The following is a 14,929-nucleotide window of genomic DNA, read 5'->3' as shown; positions in this document are numbered from 1 at the left end:
TGGAAATTGCTCCCAAGGATGAACCAGACTTGTGGAGGTCTACAATTCTTTTTCTGATTTCTTTTGATTTTCCCATGATATCAAGCAAAGAGGCACTGAGTTTGAAGGTAGGCCTTGAAATACATCCACAGGTACACCTCCAATTGACTCAAATGATGTCAATTAGCCTATCAGAAGCTGCTAAAGCCATGACATAATTTCCTGGAATTTTCCAAGCTGTTTAAAGGCACAGTCAACTTAGTGTATGTAAACTTCTGACCCACTGGAATAGTGATACAGTGAACTATAAGTGAAATAATCTGTCTGTAAACCATTTTTGGAAAAATTACTTGTGTCATGCACAAAATAGATGTCCTAACTGACTTGCCAAAACTATAGTTTGTTAACAAGAAATTTGTGGAGTGGTTGAAAAACAAGTTTTAATGACTCCAACCGAAGTGTATGTAAACTTCCAACTTCAACTGTAGGTAGGTAGTAGTTTCTACATTATTAGTATAGGTAGGCAGTAGTTTCTACATTAGTAATATAGGTAGGTAGTAGTTTCTTACATTAGTAATGTAGGAAGGTAGTAGTTTCTACATTAGGTTGGTAGGTAGATAGGTAGGTAGTAGTTTCTACATTAGTAGTATAGGTAGGTAGTAGTTTCTTACATTAGTAGTAGAGTATAGGTAGGTAGTAGTTTCTTAAACGAGTTGTAGAGTATAGCTAGTTAGCAGTGTCTTACATTCAGGCAGACGGTTGCGCCTCATGGCTAGTCTCTCAGCCTTCTTCTTAGCTTCAGCCAGGCTGAAGAGAACCCCGTAAACATGCTGTCGGATGGGTCTGAACAGCTGCACTGCTGACGGGAGCTCCTGGTTGGCCTCATCCTCTATGGTGACGGACAGCTTTATCTCCCCCTGAAAACACAACACACACTCTTAAAAAAATAAACTAGAGTCGATGTCCCGCATAAATCAAATTAAGCATAATAAAAAACATCCAACTATTTAAACTAGAGATATGGGTTATTTTGCATGGTCTGTCTCTCAATCCACGACATCCGCCCTTCCGCACCTGCGGGGCAAGGTGACAGAGCTACAGCGGTGATTGTCAGACCATGAGACATATTCTAGGGGTACCTTAGGTAGATATAGGTTTCAGAAGAAAGGTCTATGTTTCTGGCCATTTTGAGCCTGTAATCGAACCCACAAATGCTGATGCTCCAGATACTCAGCTAGGCTAAAGGCCAGTTTTATTGCTTCTTTAATGTGAACAACAGTTTTCAGCTGTGCTAACATAACTGCAAAAGGGTTTTCTAATGATCAATTAGCCTTTTAAAATAAACTTGGATTAGCTAACACAACGTGCCATTGGAACACAGGGGTGATGGTTGCTGATAATGGGCCTCTGTACTCCTATGTAGATATTCCATTCAAAAAAAATCTGCCGTTTCCAGCTACAACAGTCATTTACAACATTAACAATGTCTACACTGTATTTCTGATCAATTTGATGTTATTTTAAATGGACAAAATTATATATTTCTAAGTGACCCAAACTTTTGAACGGTAGTGTAGGTTGTAGTAAATGTAAGGATGTGGTAGGGGTACCTCGGTAAGGATGTGGTAGGTGTAGGGGTACCTCGGTAAGGATGTGGTAGGTGTAGGGGTACCTTGGTAAGGATGTGGTAGGGGTACCTTGGTAAGGATGTGGTAGGTGTAGGGGTACCTCGGTAAGGATGTGGTAGGTGTAAGGGTACCTCGGTAAGGATGTGGTAGGTGTAAGGGTACCTCGGTAAGGATGTGGTAGGTGTAGGGGTACCTTGGTAAGGATGTGGTAGGGGTACCTCGGTAAGGATGTGGTAGGTGTAGGGGTACCTCGGTAAGGATGTGGTAGGTGTAAGGGTACCTCGGTAAGGATGTGGTAGGTGTAGGGGTACCTTGGTAAGGATGTGGTAGGGGTACCTTGGTAAGGATGTGGTAGGGGTACCTCAGTAAGGATGTGGTAGGTGTAGGGGTACCTCTGTAAGGATGTGGTAGGTGTAGTGTGTAGGGGTACCTCAGTAAGGATGTGGTAGGTGTAGTGTGTAGGGGTACCTCAGTAAGGATGTGGTAGGTGTAGTGTGTAGGGGTACCTCAGTAAGGATGTGGTAGGTGTAGTGTGTAGGGGTACCTCAGTAAGGATGTGGTAGGTGTAGGGGTACCTTGGAAAGGATGTGGTAGGTGTAGGGGTACCTCAGTAAGGATGTGGTAGGTGTAGGGGTACCTCAGTAAGGATGTGGTAGGGGTAGGGGTACCTCAGTAAGGATGTGGTAAGGGTACCTTAGTAAGGATGTGGTAGGTGTAGTGTGTAGGCATACCTTGGTAAGGATGTGGTAGGTATAGGCATACCTTGGTAAGGAGGTGGTAGGTGTAGGGGTACCTCGGTAAGGATGTGGTAGGTGTACCTTAGCAAGGATGTGGTAGGTGTAGTGTGTAGGGGTACCTCAGTAAGGATGTGGTAGGTGTAGGGGTACCTTGGTACGGCTGTGGTAGGTGTAGGGGTACCTTGGTAAGGTGGTGGTAGGTGTAGGGGTACCTTGGTAAGGATGTGGTAGGTGTAGGGGTACCTCGGTAAGGATGTGGTAGGTGTAGGGGTACCTCGGTAAGGATGTGGTAGGTGTAGGGGTACCTCTGTAAGGATGTGGTAGATGTAGGGGTAGCTCGAAGGGTGTGGTAGGGGTACCTTGGTAAGGATGTGGTAGGTGTAGTGTGTAGGGGTACCTCAGTAAGGACGTGGTAGGTGTAGGGGTACCTCGGTAAGGATGTGGTAGATGTAGGGGTACCTCTAAGGGTGTGGTAGGGGTACCTTGGTAAGGCTATGGTAGGGGTACCATGGTAAGGATGTGGTAGGTGTAGTGTGTAGGGGTACCTTGGTAAGGATGTGGTAGGGGTACCTTGGTAAGGATGTGGTAGGTGTACCTTGGTAAGGATGTGGTAGGTGTAGGGGTACTTCGGTAAAGATGTGGTAGGTGTAGGGGTACCTTAGTAAGGATGTGGTAGGTGTAGTGTGTAGGGGTACCTTGGTAAGGTTGTGGTAGGTGTAGGGGTACCTCAGTAAGGATGTGGTAGGGGTACCTCAGTAAGGATGTGGTAGGTGTAGGGGTACCTTGGTAAGGATGTGGTAGATGTAAGGGGTACCTCAGTAAGGATGTGGTAGGTGTAGGGGGTACCTCAGTAAGGATGTGGTAGGTGTAGGGGGTACCTCAGTAAGGATGTGGTAGGTGTAGGGGGTACCTCAGTAAGGATGTGGTAGGTGTAGGGGGTACCTTGGTAAGGATGTGGTAGGTGTAGGGGTACCTTGGTAAGGATGTGGTAGGTGTAGTGTGTAGGGGTACCTCAGTAAGGATGTGGTAGATGTAGGGGTACCTTGGTAAGTATGTGGTAGGGGTAACCTTGGTAAGTATGTGGTAGGGGTAACCTTGGTAAAGATGTGGTAGGGGTACCTCAGTAAGGATGTGGTAGGTGTACCTCAGTAAGGATGTGGTAGGTGTACCTCAGTAAGGATGTGGTAGGTGTACCTCAGTAAGGATGTGGTAGGTGTACCTCAGTAAGGATGTGGTAGGTGTACCTCAGTAAGGATGTGGTAGGTGTACCTCAGTAAGGATGTGGTAGGTGTACCTCAGTAAGGATGTGGTAGGTGTACCTCAGTAAGGATGTGGTAGGGGTACCTCAGTAAGGATGTGGTAGGTGTAGGGGTACCTCTGTAAGGATGTGGTAGATGTAGGGGTACCTTGGTATGGATGTGGTAGGTGTAAGGGTACCTCGGTAAGGATGTGGTAGGTGTAGGGGTACCTTGGTAAGGATGTGGTAGGGGTACCTTGGTAAGGATGTGGTAGGTGTAGGGGTACCTCGGTAAGGATGTGGTAGGTGTAAGGGTACCTCGGTAAGGATGTGGTAGGTGTAAGGGTACCTCGGTAAGGATGTGGTAGGTGTAGGGGTACCTTGGTAAGGATGTGGTAGGGGTACCTCGGTAAGGATGTGGTAGGTGTAGGGGTACCTCGGTAAGGATGTGGTAGGTGTAAGGGTACCTCGGTAAGGATGTGGTAGGTGTAGGGGGTACCTCAGTAAGGATGTGGTAGGTGTAGGGGGTACCTTGGTAAGGATGTGGTAGGTGTAGGGGTACCTTGGTAAGGATGTGGTAGGTGTAGTGTGTAGGGGTACCTCAGTAAGGATGTGGTAGATGTAGGGGTACCTTGGTAAGTATGTGGTAGGGGTAACCTTGGTAAAGATGTGGTAGGGGTACCTCAGTAAGGATGTGGTAGGTGTACCTCAGTAAGGATGTGGTAGGTGTACCTCAGTAAGGATGTGGTAGGTGTACCTCAGTAAGGATGTGGTAGGTGTACCTCAGTAAGGATGTGGTAGGTGTACCTCAGTAAGGATGTGGTAGGTGTACCTCAGTAAGGATGTGGTAGGTGTACCTCAGTAAGGATGTGGTAGGGGTACCTCAGTAAGGATGTGGTAGGGGTACCTCAGTAAGGATGTGGTAGGTGTAGTGTGTAGGGGTACCTTGTTAAGGATATGGTAGGGGTACCTTGGTAAGGATGTGGTAGGTGTAGGGGTACCTCTGTAAGGATGTGGTAGATGTAGGGGTACCTTGGTATGGATGTGGTAGGTGTAGGGGTACCTCAGTAAGGATGTGGTAGGGGTACCTCAGTAAGGATGTGGTAGGTGTAGTGTGTAGGGGTACCTTGTTAAGGATATGGTAGGGGTACCTTGGTAAGGATGTGGTAGGTGTAGGGGTACCTCAGTAAGGATGTGGTAGGTGTAGGGGTACCTTGGTACGGCTGTGGTAGGTGTAGGGGTACCTTGGTAAGGATGTGGTAGATGTAGGGGGTACCTCGGTAAGGATGTGGTAGATGTAGGGGGTACCTCGGTAAGGATGTGGTAGGTGTAGGGGTACCTCGGTAAGGATGTGGTAGGTGTAGTGTGTAGGGGTACCTTGGTAAGGATGTGGTAGGTGTACCTCAGTAAGGATGTGGTAGGGGTACCTCAGTAAGGATGTGGTAGGGGTACCTCAGTAAGGATGTGGTAGGGGTACCTCAGTAAGGATGTGGTAGGGATACCTCAGTAAGGATGTGGTAGGGGTACCTCAGTAAGGATGTGGTAGGTGTAGGGGTACCTTGGTAAGGATGTGGTAGGGGTACCTCAGTAAGGATGTGGTAGGTGTAGGGGTACCTTGGTAAGGATGTGGTAGGTGTAGTGTGTAGGGGTACCTCAGTAAGGATGTGGTAGGTGTAGTGTGTAGGGGTACCTCAGTAAGGATGTGGTAGGTGTACCTCAGTAAGGATGTGGTAGGTGTACCTCAGTAAGGATGTGGTAGGTGTACCTCAGTAAGGATGTGGTAGGTGTACCTCAGTAAGGATGTGGTAGGGGTACCTCAGTAAGGATGGGGTAGGGGTACCTCAGTAAGGATGGGGTAGATGTAAAGGTACCTTGGTAAGGATGTGGTAGATGTAGGGGTACATCAGGCCCTTCTTGTGTCTGTGTTGGGCCACTCTGAGGACCTCTGGAGCCACCATGGGGAGTGGAGGGGTAGTGATGTCCATGTGGTTCCTGGTCGGCATTGACAGCAAAGACGGGATCTGGGCATTCAGATGACCGATGACCTCTAACCCCTGAGCCACAGGAGAGGTCACCGTTGGGTTAGCCTGAGACGGGAGAAGAGGGCTGTCAGGGTTCTCATTGGAAAAGTTCAGATAACGCTGTTTCACCGACTTGAAATGGTTTTCTACAGTTGACTGCCTGCTAATCATCACATCTCAGAACCTTCAGGGCGACGGAACCAAACAGAATATTCCAGCTTGGAATTTGAAATGTATTAAATTGGGAGTTTGTATCACTGGCCTACCCACAATACACCACAATACGTCAGTGGCATTATGTTCATACACATTTGTACAAATAATAGGGTGTTCACCCAATAAAGCATTATTTCATTCAATATTTATGAAAATATGTCAGAAACAGCAACAGTCCAAATCCTGTCTCTATGCAGTGCAGAGCGGGAAAGTATCCCGACACCGTCGCTTTTTCCACATTATCTTATTTATGCTAAAATGTATTTTAAAAATAATTACCTCAATCTACACACAATACCCCATAATGACAAAGAAAAAAAAGGGTTTCCTTTTCTTTGCAAAAAAAACAACTGAAATATCCCATTTAAGTATTCAGGCCCTTTACTCAGTACTTTGTTGACGCACTTTAGCAACGATTACAGCCTCGAGTCTTCTTGGATATGACGCTATAAGCTTGGCACACTTGTAGTTGGGTAGTTTCTACCACTCTTCTATGCAGATCCTCAAGCTGTCAGGTTGTAAGCTACGGTCACAAGACGCAGGCCTCCTAATTGTCCCTAGAATTTCTAAGCAAACAGCTGGAGGCAGGGCTTTCTCCTATAGAGCTCCATTTTTATGGAATGGTCTGCCTACCCATGTGAAAGACGCAGACTCGGTCTCAACCTTTAAGTCTTTACTGAAGACTCATCTCTTCAGTGGGTCATATGATTGAGTGTAGTCTGGCCCAGGGGTATGAAGGTGAACGGAAAGGCTCTGGAGCAACGAACCGCCCTTGCTGTCTCTGCCTGGCCGGTTCCCCTCTTTCCACTGGGATTCTCTGCCTCTAACCCTATTACAGGGGCTGAGTCACTGGCTTACTGGGGCTCTCTCATGCCGTCCCTTCCTGTCTGGGCTGGCACCCCCCCCCTTGGCGGAGATCTTTGTGGGCTATACTCGGCCTTGTCTCAGGATGGTAAGTTGGTGTTTGAAGATATCCCTCTCGTGGTGTGGATGCTGTGCTTTGGCAAAGTGGGTGTGGTTATATCCTGCCTGTTTGGTCCTGTCCGGGGTTATCATCGGATTGGGCCACAGTGCCTCCTGTCTCCTGACTATCTGGAGTATTTCTCCTGTCTTTTCCAGTGTCCTGTGTGAATTTAAGTATGCCTTCTCTAATTCTCTCTCTTTCTTTCTCTCTCTCGGAGGACCTGAGCCCTAGGACCATGCCTCAGGACTACCTGGCATGAGGACTCCTTGTTGTCCCCAGTCCACCTGGCCGTGCTGCTGCTCCAGTTTCACCTGTTCTGTCTGCGGCTATGGAACCCTGACCTGTTCACTGTGATTATTATTATTGGACCATGCTGGTCATTTATGAACATTTGAACATCTTGGCCATGTTCTGTTATAATCTCCACCCGGCACAGCCAGAAGAGGACTGGCCACCCCACATAGCCTGGTTCCTCTCTAAGTTTCTTCCTAGGTATTGGCCTTTCTATGGAGTTTTTCCTAGCCACCGTGCTTCTACACCTGCATGCTTGCTGTTTGGGGTTTTAGGCTGGGTTTCTGTACAGCACTTTGATATATCAACTGATGTAAGAAAGATTAGATATAAATACATTTGATTTGGATGGAGTGTGTCGCTGTACAGCTAATTTCAGGTCTCTACAGAGATGTTTGATCGGGTTCAAGTCCGGGCTCTGGCTGGGCCACTCAACGACATTCAGAGACTTCTCCCAAAGCCACTTCTGCGTTGTCTTGGCAGTGTGCTTAGGGTCGTTGTCCTGTTGGAAGGTGACCCTTTGCCCCAGTCTGAGGTCCTGAGCGCTCTGGTGCAGGTTTTTAAAGGATTTCTCTGTACTTTACGCCGTTCATGTTTCCCTCGATTCTGACTAGTCTCCAAGGCCCTTCTCCCCTGATTGTTCAGTTTTTTGGTGCGGCCAGCTCTAGGAAGAGTCTTGGTGGTTCTAAACTTCTTCAATTTAAGAATGATGGAGGCCACTGTGTTCTTGGGGACCATTAATGCTGCATTCAGTTTTTGGTACCCTTCCCTAGGTCTGTGCCTCGACACCATCCTGTCTAGGAGCTCTACGGACAATTCCTTCGACCCCATGGCTTCGTTTTTGCTCCGACATGCAATGTCAACTGTTGTACCTTATATAGACAGCTGTGTGCCTTTCCAAATCATGTCCAATCAAGTTGTAGAAACATCAAGGATGATCAATGGAAACAGGATGCACCTGAGCTCAATTTCAAGTCTTGTAGCAAAGGATCTGAATACTTATATATATGTATATAAGGTATCGGTCTTATTTTTTATACATTTACAAAAATGTCTACAAACCTGTTTTCACTTTGTCATTATGGGGTATTGTGTAGATGAGGAACATTTCTTATGTAATTTAATTTAATCTGTAACGTAACAAAATGTGGAAAAGGGGTCTGAATACTTTCTGAAGACATTGTAAACAGCTGTACATGGGATCTCCAGGCATTCCACTATATATAGAACTAACGTTGTTCATTGTAAACATCATGTTATGATGTAAGACTTCACACTCTGTGCTGAACCATACCTTGGTTTGGTCTCCCAGCTCCCCCTCTGCTGTGCTCTCTGATGGTTTGTCCCATCCTCCCAGTTCCCCCTCTGCTGTGCTCTCTGATGGTCTGTCCCATCCTCCTTTATGGTCACTTACATGACTACAGGAACAAGAGGATAAGAGTATGATAATGTATTAGGATAATGTATTGTAACAGCTTTGACTTGACTGAGTAATGTAGTATGTAAAATAATGATGCTGACATGGCAGTTGGAAGTCTGACAGGATATTGTAATGGAACCGTATTGACTTGGAAATTTGTAGGGTTGATAATGTCCCCAATGTTTGCCTCGAAACTGATTCTTATTTACAATGACAGCCTACCCCGGCCAAATCCGGACGACGCTGGACCATTTGTGCGCCACCCCATGGGTCTCATGGGTCTCCCAATCACGACCGGATGTGATTCAGCCTGTATTCGAACCAGGGACTGTAGTGATGCCTCTTTCACTGAAATGCTGTGCCTTAGACCACTGCGCCACTCGGGAGCCCCAGTTAGTTAAGCAATCTGTCAAGCAATGGGTGGGTTGTGCCTTGATCCTACTGCTACGATAGGATAGAGCAAGGCTATAACTCCGCTCCCCTTCACATCTCCCTCCTCTGCTCATATCACTTGCTGCCGTTTACTGCTACTAGCTCAATGGCGATGACATTTGCTACCAAGCCATAAATGTGCATAATATCTAACAAGTAGAGCGAGCGTAGGAGAAAAAATGAAAACGACGTTGTGTCTGAATGACTCAAATCTGCCAATAGTTTGAGAAGTGAGACACACACTGATCTACAGCTGTCTTGGTCCATAAACATTCAGGAAGATGTCCCTCTTAGGTAGCTAAACCTATCGCCAACCTTCATTTAGGCCTTTTAAAAAACACTTTCTTCTTTCCCGATTACGACAATCATCTAATACGACTATCAACTGCCAATTTATGGATACAATTGCGGATGGTCAGATCAACACACCAGTAAATAGCTAACATTGGACTGCGAGTCAGAAGGCTCATTGCCGAAAATGGTGCATGTTCAAAAGGAGAACCAGCTAACGTTAGCTAGCTACATTGGTTATTAGCTCCTATCATATCTTAGCACCATGTTTATCTAGCCAGCTCTAGCTAGCATAGTAGCGAATATACCTAGATAACACCACAGATGAAAGGGTTAGTTATTGTAATATTTGCTAACAGGTCAAATAGACATATGCTTAGCTACAATGCTAGCTAGCTGGCTAGATAAACATGGTGCTAAGATATCAGATAGGAGCACGTTGAAACAAGCTTTATTATAAAGTGAATTAACTCAACTAACAGGAGTTTGATTTGTCACTATCAATTCATCAATACTGAGCTAGCTAGCTGCTGATTTCCCCAGCCAGACATTCCTCTGCATCGTGCAGTGCTCATGGCTCAGGTGGTGCGTGGCGGCTGGCTATGTAGAGGAACTAGTCGGCAAAGCCGACAGCGAAGGGCCAAAATAAACCCAATATATCGTCTCGGCCTATTATCAGTCGTTCTCTTGTAAAAAATATGTTACGGTTTGTGTTTTTAGATATAGTCTACAGATCAGCTAATGAAAATGTTAGTATGTATTTTGTTTTCCAATGTTACCTAAGACCTTCCTAAACACTATCAAATTAATATTTTAGTGATATTGAATGTATTAATTACACTGTTAGAATGTAGCATTCAGAATGACTGCTCATTAGCTTGAAGGGGCGGTCGGTCGAGACCTAGCGGTTCTAGTGTTAAACTTGGCAGTGTTCAACAGGCAGTGTAACGGCACCGACCTGGCAACAGGCAGTGTAACGGAACCGACCTGGCAACAGGCAGTGTAACGGAACCGACCTGACAACAGGCAGTGTAACGGAACCGACCTGGCAACAGGCAGTGTAACGGAACCGACCTGGCAAGGTAAACGTAACAGCACTGACATGGCAGTAGGTAATGTAACGGAACCGACCTGGCAACAGGCAGTGTAACGGAACCGACCTGGCAACAGGCAGTGTAACGGAACCGACCTGGCAAGGTAAACGTAACAGCACTGACATGGCAGTAGGTAATGTAACGGAACCGACCTGGCAAGGTAAACGTAACAGCACTGACATGGCAGTAGGTAATGTAACGGAACCGACCTGGCAAGGTAAACGTAACAGCACTGACATGGCAGTAGGTAATGTAACGGAACCGACCTGGCAAGGTAAACGTAACAGCACTGACATGGCAGTAGGTAATGTAACGGAACCGACCTGGCAAGGTAAACGTAACAGCACTGACATGGCAGTAGGTAATGTAACGGAACCGACCTGGCAACGGGCAGTGTAACGGAACCGACCTGGCAAGGTAAACGTAACAGCACTGACATGGCAGTAGGTAATGTAACGGAACCGACCTGGCAAGGTAAACGTAACAGCACTGACATGGCAGTAGGTAATGTAACGGAACCGACCTGGCAACGGGCAGTGTAACGGAACCGACCTGGCAAGGTAAACGTAACAGCACTGACATGGCAGTAGGTAATGTAACGGAACCGACCTGGCAAGGTAAACGTAACAGCACTGACATGGCAGTAGGTAATGTAACGGAACCGACCTGGCAACAGGCAGTGTAACGGAACCGACCTGGCAAGGTAAACGTAACAGCACTGACATGGCAGTAGGTAATGTAACGGAACCGACCTGGCAACAGGCAGTGTAACGGAACCGACCTGGCAACAGGCAGTGTAACGGAACCGACCTGGCAAGGTAAACGTAACAGCACTGACATGGCAGTAGGTAATGTAACGGAACCGACCTGGCAAGGTAAACGTAACAGCACTGACATGGCAGTAGGTAATGTAACGGAACCGACCTGGCAAGGTAAACGTAACAGCACTGACATGGCAGTAGGTAATGTAACGGAACCGACCTGGCAAGGTAAACGTAACAGCACTGACATGGCAGTAGGTAATGTAACGGAACCGACCTGGCAACGGGCAGTGTAACGGAACCGACCTGGCAAGGTAAACGTAACAGCACTGACATGGCAGTAGGTAATGTAACGGAACCGACCTGGCAAGGTAAACGTAACAGCACTGACATGGCAGTAGGTAATGTAACGGAACCGACCTGGCAAGGTAAACGTAACAGCACTGACATGGCAGTAGGTAATGTAACGGAACCGACCTGGCAAGGTAAACGTAACAGCACTGACATGGCAGTAGGTAATGTAACGGAACCGACCTGGCAACAGGCAGTGTAACGGAACCGACCTGGCAACAGGCAGTGTAACGGAACCGACCTGGCAAGGTAAACGTAACAGCACTGACATGGCAGTAGGTAATGTAATAGGTACTATAACAAAACCTACTTGGCAGTGAAGCCTGCGTTGTCCTCGTTCTCTGAGGAGGTGGAGGAGGAGGAGGAGGAGGGGCTGGTGGCGGCAGAGCCCCCCGGGGGAATAGAGGGGTTGATGGGAGAAGACCTCTCGTAAAGCGGCGTGTGCTTCTCTTTAGGAGGAATGTTGCTGAAGCTGCTTGGGACCTGCTCTGCCAGGGTCTTCCCCACCGCTGACTCCACAGCCAGACCAGAACCACAAGTACCAGGACTGAGACCAGGGTCACCACCAGGACCAGCATTAACCCCAGTCCCCGGGCCAGGCTCTACGACCGGGGGGGCTGTGTAGGCAGGCTGGACCTGGAGATAAACAACATGTTAGCCTCATCTCACCAACATTAGCTTTCTCTAAAAGATTTGTTTTTAACTATTAGATAGCAAGATTGTTTGACATGTTTGGCCTCTAATGAAAGTACAACTACACATAACATGTTAATAGACCACATGTTTGGGTGAGTAGCTATGAGCTAAGAGCATGTAGAGTGTGTCGCCAAGAACAGTGTGCCACTCTTGAGCTAATTAAGAGGTTTGTTTAGGTCCTGGTCAAAACGAGGTTTCTCTCCCCCAGCCAGTCTCACCCCAGGTTTCCCCGACAGGGGAGGAATGTTGAGCGTCTGAGGCAGCGGAGCTAGAGCTGCGTAGTGTGACAGTACTGCTGCTACTGGAGAAACTACAGGTCCTCCTGTCTGGTTTGGTCCAACTGGTGGGGGAAACACACTATTAACACACACTTAATACAGCGTAACACACACACACTGACAGGAAGGGAGAAGGGCGAGCACACACACACGCAGACACACGCGGGCCAGTGTGGAGTTAGACCAGTCTGCTTCGGGCCAGTGTGGAGTTAGACCAGTCTGCTTCGGGCCAGTGTGGAGCTAGACCAGTCCGCCTCGGGTCAGTGTGGAGCTAGACCAGTCCGCCTCGGGTCAGTGTGGAGTTAGACCAGTCTGCTTCGGGCCAGTGTGGAGTTAGACCAGTCTGCTTCGGGTCAGTGTGGAGTTAGACCAGTCTGCTTCGGGTCAGTGTGGAGTTAGACCAGTCTGCTTCAGGTCAGTGTGGAGGGATGGACGAGTCAGACCAGTCTGCTTCAGGTCAGTGTGGAGGCAGACCAGTCTGCTTCAGGTCAGTGTGGAGGCAGACCAGTCTGCTTCGGGCCAGTGTGGAGTCAGACCAGTCTGCTTCAGGTCAGTGTGGAGTCAGACCAGTCTGCTTCAGGTCAGTGTGGAGTCAGACCAGTCTGCTTCAGGTCAGTGTGGAGTCAAACCAGTCTGCTTCAGGTCAGTGTGGAGTCAGACCAGTCTGCTTCAGGTCAGTGTGGAGTCAGACCAGTCTGCTTCAGGTCAGTGTGGAGTCAGACCAGTCTGCTTCAGGTCAGTGTGGAGGCAGACCAGTCTGCTTCGGGCCAGTGTGGAGTCAGACCAGTCTGCTTCAGGTCAGTGTGGAGTCAGACCAGTCTGCTTCAGGTCAGTGTGGAGTCAGACCAGTCTGCTTCAGGTCAGTGTGGAGTCAGACCAGTCTGCTTCAGGTCAGTGTGGAGGGATGGACAAGTTTTTACAAAGTTCCAACAAGCCGACTGGGGCCGCAATGCAAGAAGCCTTTCTAAAGCAGCCAATTTGTATGCAAAGGGAATAGCAGCCATTCCAGAGTGCACACAATGCCTGGGAGAGTGGGAGAATCTCTCACATCACAGAGCTACTCTGCTAGTTGGCTCTCTGCCTCGGGTCTCTCTCTCTCTCTGCCTCAGGTCTCTCTCTCTCTCTGCCTCAGGTCTCTCTCTCTCTCTCTGCCTCAGGTCTCTCTCTCTCTCTCTGCCTCAGGTCTCTCTCTCTCTCTCTGCCTCAGGTCTCTCTCTCTCTCTCTGCCTCAGGTCTCTCTCTCTCTCTCTGCCTCAGGTCTCTCTCTCTCTCTCTGCCTCAGGTCTCTCTCTCTCTCTCTGCCTCAGGTCTCTCTCTCTCTCTCTGCCTCAGGTCTCTCTCTCTCTCTCTGCCTCAGGTCTCTCTCTCTCTCTCTGCCTCAGGTCTCTCTCTCTCTCTCTGCCTCAGGTCTCTCTCCCTCTCTCTGCCTCAGGTCTCTCTCTCTCTCTCTGCCTCAGGTCTCTCTCTCTCTCTCTGCCTCAGGTCTCTCTCTCTCTCTGCCTCAGGTCTCTCTCTCTCTCTGCCTCAGGTCTCTCTCTCTCTCTGCCTCAGGTCTCTCTCTCTCTCTGCCTCAGGTCTCTCTCTCTCTCTCTGCCTCAGGTCTCTCTCTCTCTCTGCCTCAGGTCTCTCTCTCTCTCTCTGCCTCAGGTCTCTCTCTCTCTCTCTGCCTCAGGTCTCTCTCTCTCTCTCTGCCTCAGGTCTCTCTCTCTCTCTCTCTGCCTCAGGTCTCTCTCTCTCTCTCTCTCTGCCTCAGTCTACTGGGCTATAGAGAGAAGGTGAGGTGGGTGAACTTACCTTGGTAAGGTGAGAAGTGTTGAGACTTGCTGGCTGCTGAGTAGTACTCCACTGCTTTCTTAAAGCGGACAACTTTGTCATCAGTCCTGGACTGGAATAAGAAACAGCCATGTTAAACTGGACTGGAATAAGAAACAGCCATGTTAAACTGGACTGGAATAAGAAACAGCCATGTTAAACTGGACTGGAATAAGAAACAGCCATGTTAAAGTGGACTGGAATAAGAAACAGCCATGTTAAACTGGACTAGGAAACAGACATGTTAAAGTGGACTGGAATAAGAAACAGCCATGTTAAACTGGACTAGGAAACAGACATGTTAAACTGGACTGGAATAAGAAACAGCCATGTTAAACTGGACTAGGAAACAGACATGTTAAACTGGACTGGAATAGAAAACAGCCATGTTAAACTGGACTAGGAAACAGCCATGTTAAACTGAACTGGAATAAGAAACAGCCATGTTAAACTGGACTAGGAAACAGACATGTTAAACTGGACTGGAATAAGAAAGACATATTAAACTGAACTGGAATAAGAAACAGCCATGTTAAACTGGACTGGAATAGGAACCAGCCATGTTAAACTGGACTAGGAAACAGCCATGTTAAACTGGACTGGAATAGGAAACAGCCATGTTAAACTGGACTGGAATAAGAAACAGCCACATTACACTGGACTGGAATAAGAAACAGCCACGTTACACTGGACTGGAATAGGAAACAGCCACGTTACACTG

General features: G+C 47.8%; 1 protein-coding gene across 3 annotated transcripts in view; it reads right to left on the bottom strand.

The window, feature by feature from the left end:
- LOC109883144 (constitutive coactivator of PPAR-gamma-like protein 1 homolog) overlaps positions 1–14,929 on the bottom strand; it is a 73,610-nt gene that overhangs the window by 40,300 nt on the left and 18,381 nt on the right. For all 3 annotated transcript variants that reach the window (XM_031825868.1, XM_031825869.1, XM_031825870.1), the window contains exons 5-10: positions 14,191–14,281; positions 12,337–12,458; positions 11,733–12,058; positions 8,368–8,491; positions 5,453–5,668; positions 725–896 (exon numbers count right to left, since the gene is read on the bottom strand). In XM_031825868.1, coding sequence (XP_031681728.1) covers positions 725–896; positions 5,453–5,668; positions 8,368–8,491; positions 11,733–12,058; positions 12,337–12,458; positions 14,191–14,281 — 1,051 coding nt within the window. The remainder of the gene's footprint in view (positions 1–724; positions 897–5,452; positions 5,669–8,367; positions 8,492–11,732; positions 12,059–12,336; positions 12,459–14,190; positions 14,282–14,929) is intronic.

This window comes from Oncorhynchus kisutch, linkage group LG5 (assembly GCF_002021735.2).
Source record: "Oncorhynchus kisutch isolate 150728-3 linkage group LG5, Okis_V2, whole genome shotgun sequence".
Taxonomy (NCBI): Eukaryota; Metazoa; Chordata; class Actinopteri; order Salmoniformes; family Salmonidae; genus Oncorhynchus; species Oncorhynchus kisutch.
Note: the sequence above shows the minus strand (reverse complement) of the source record. Positions and strands in the feature narration are given on the sequence as shown.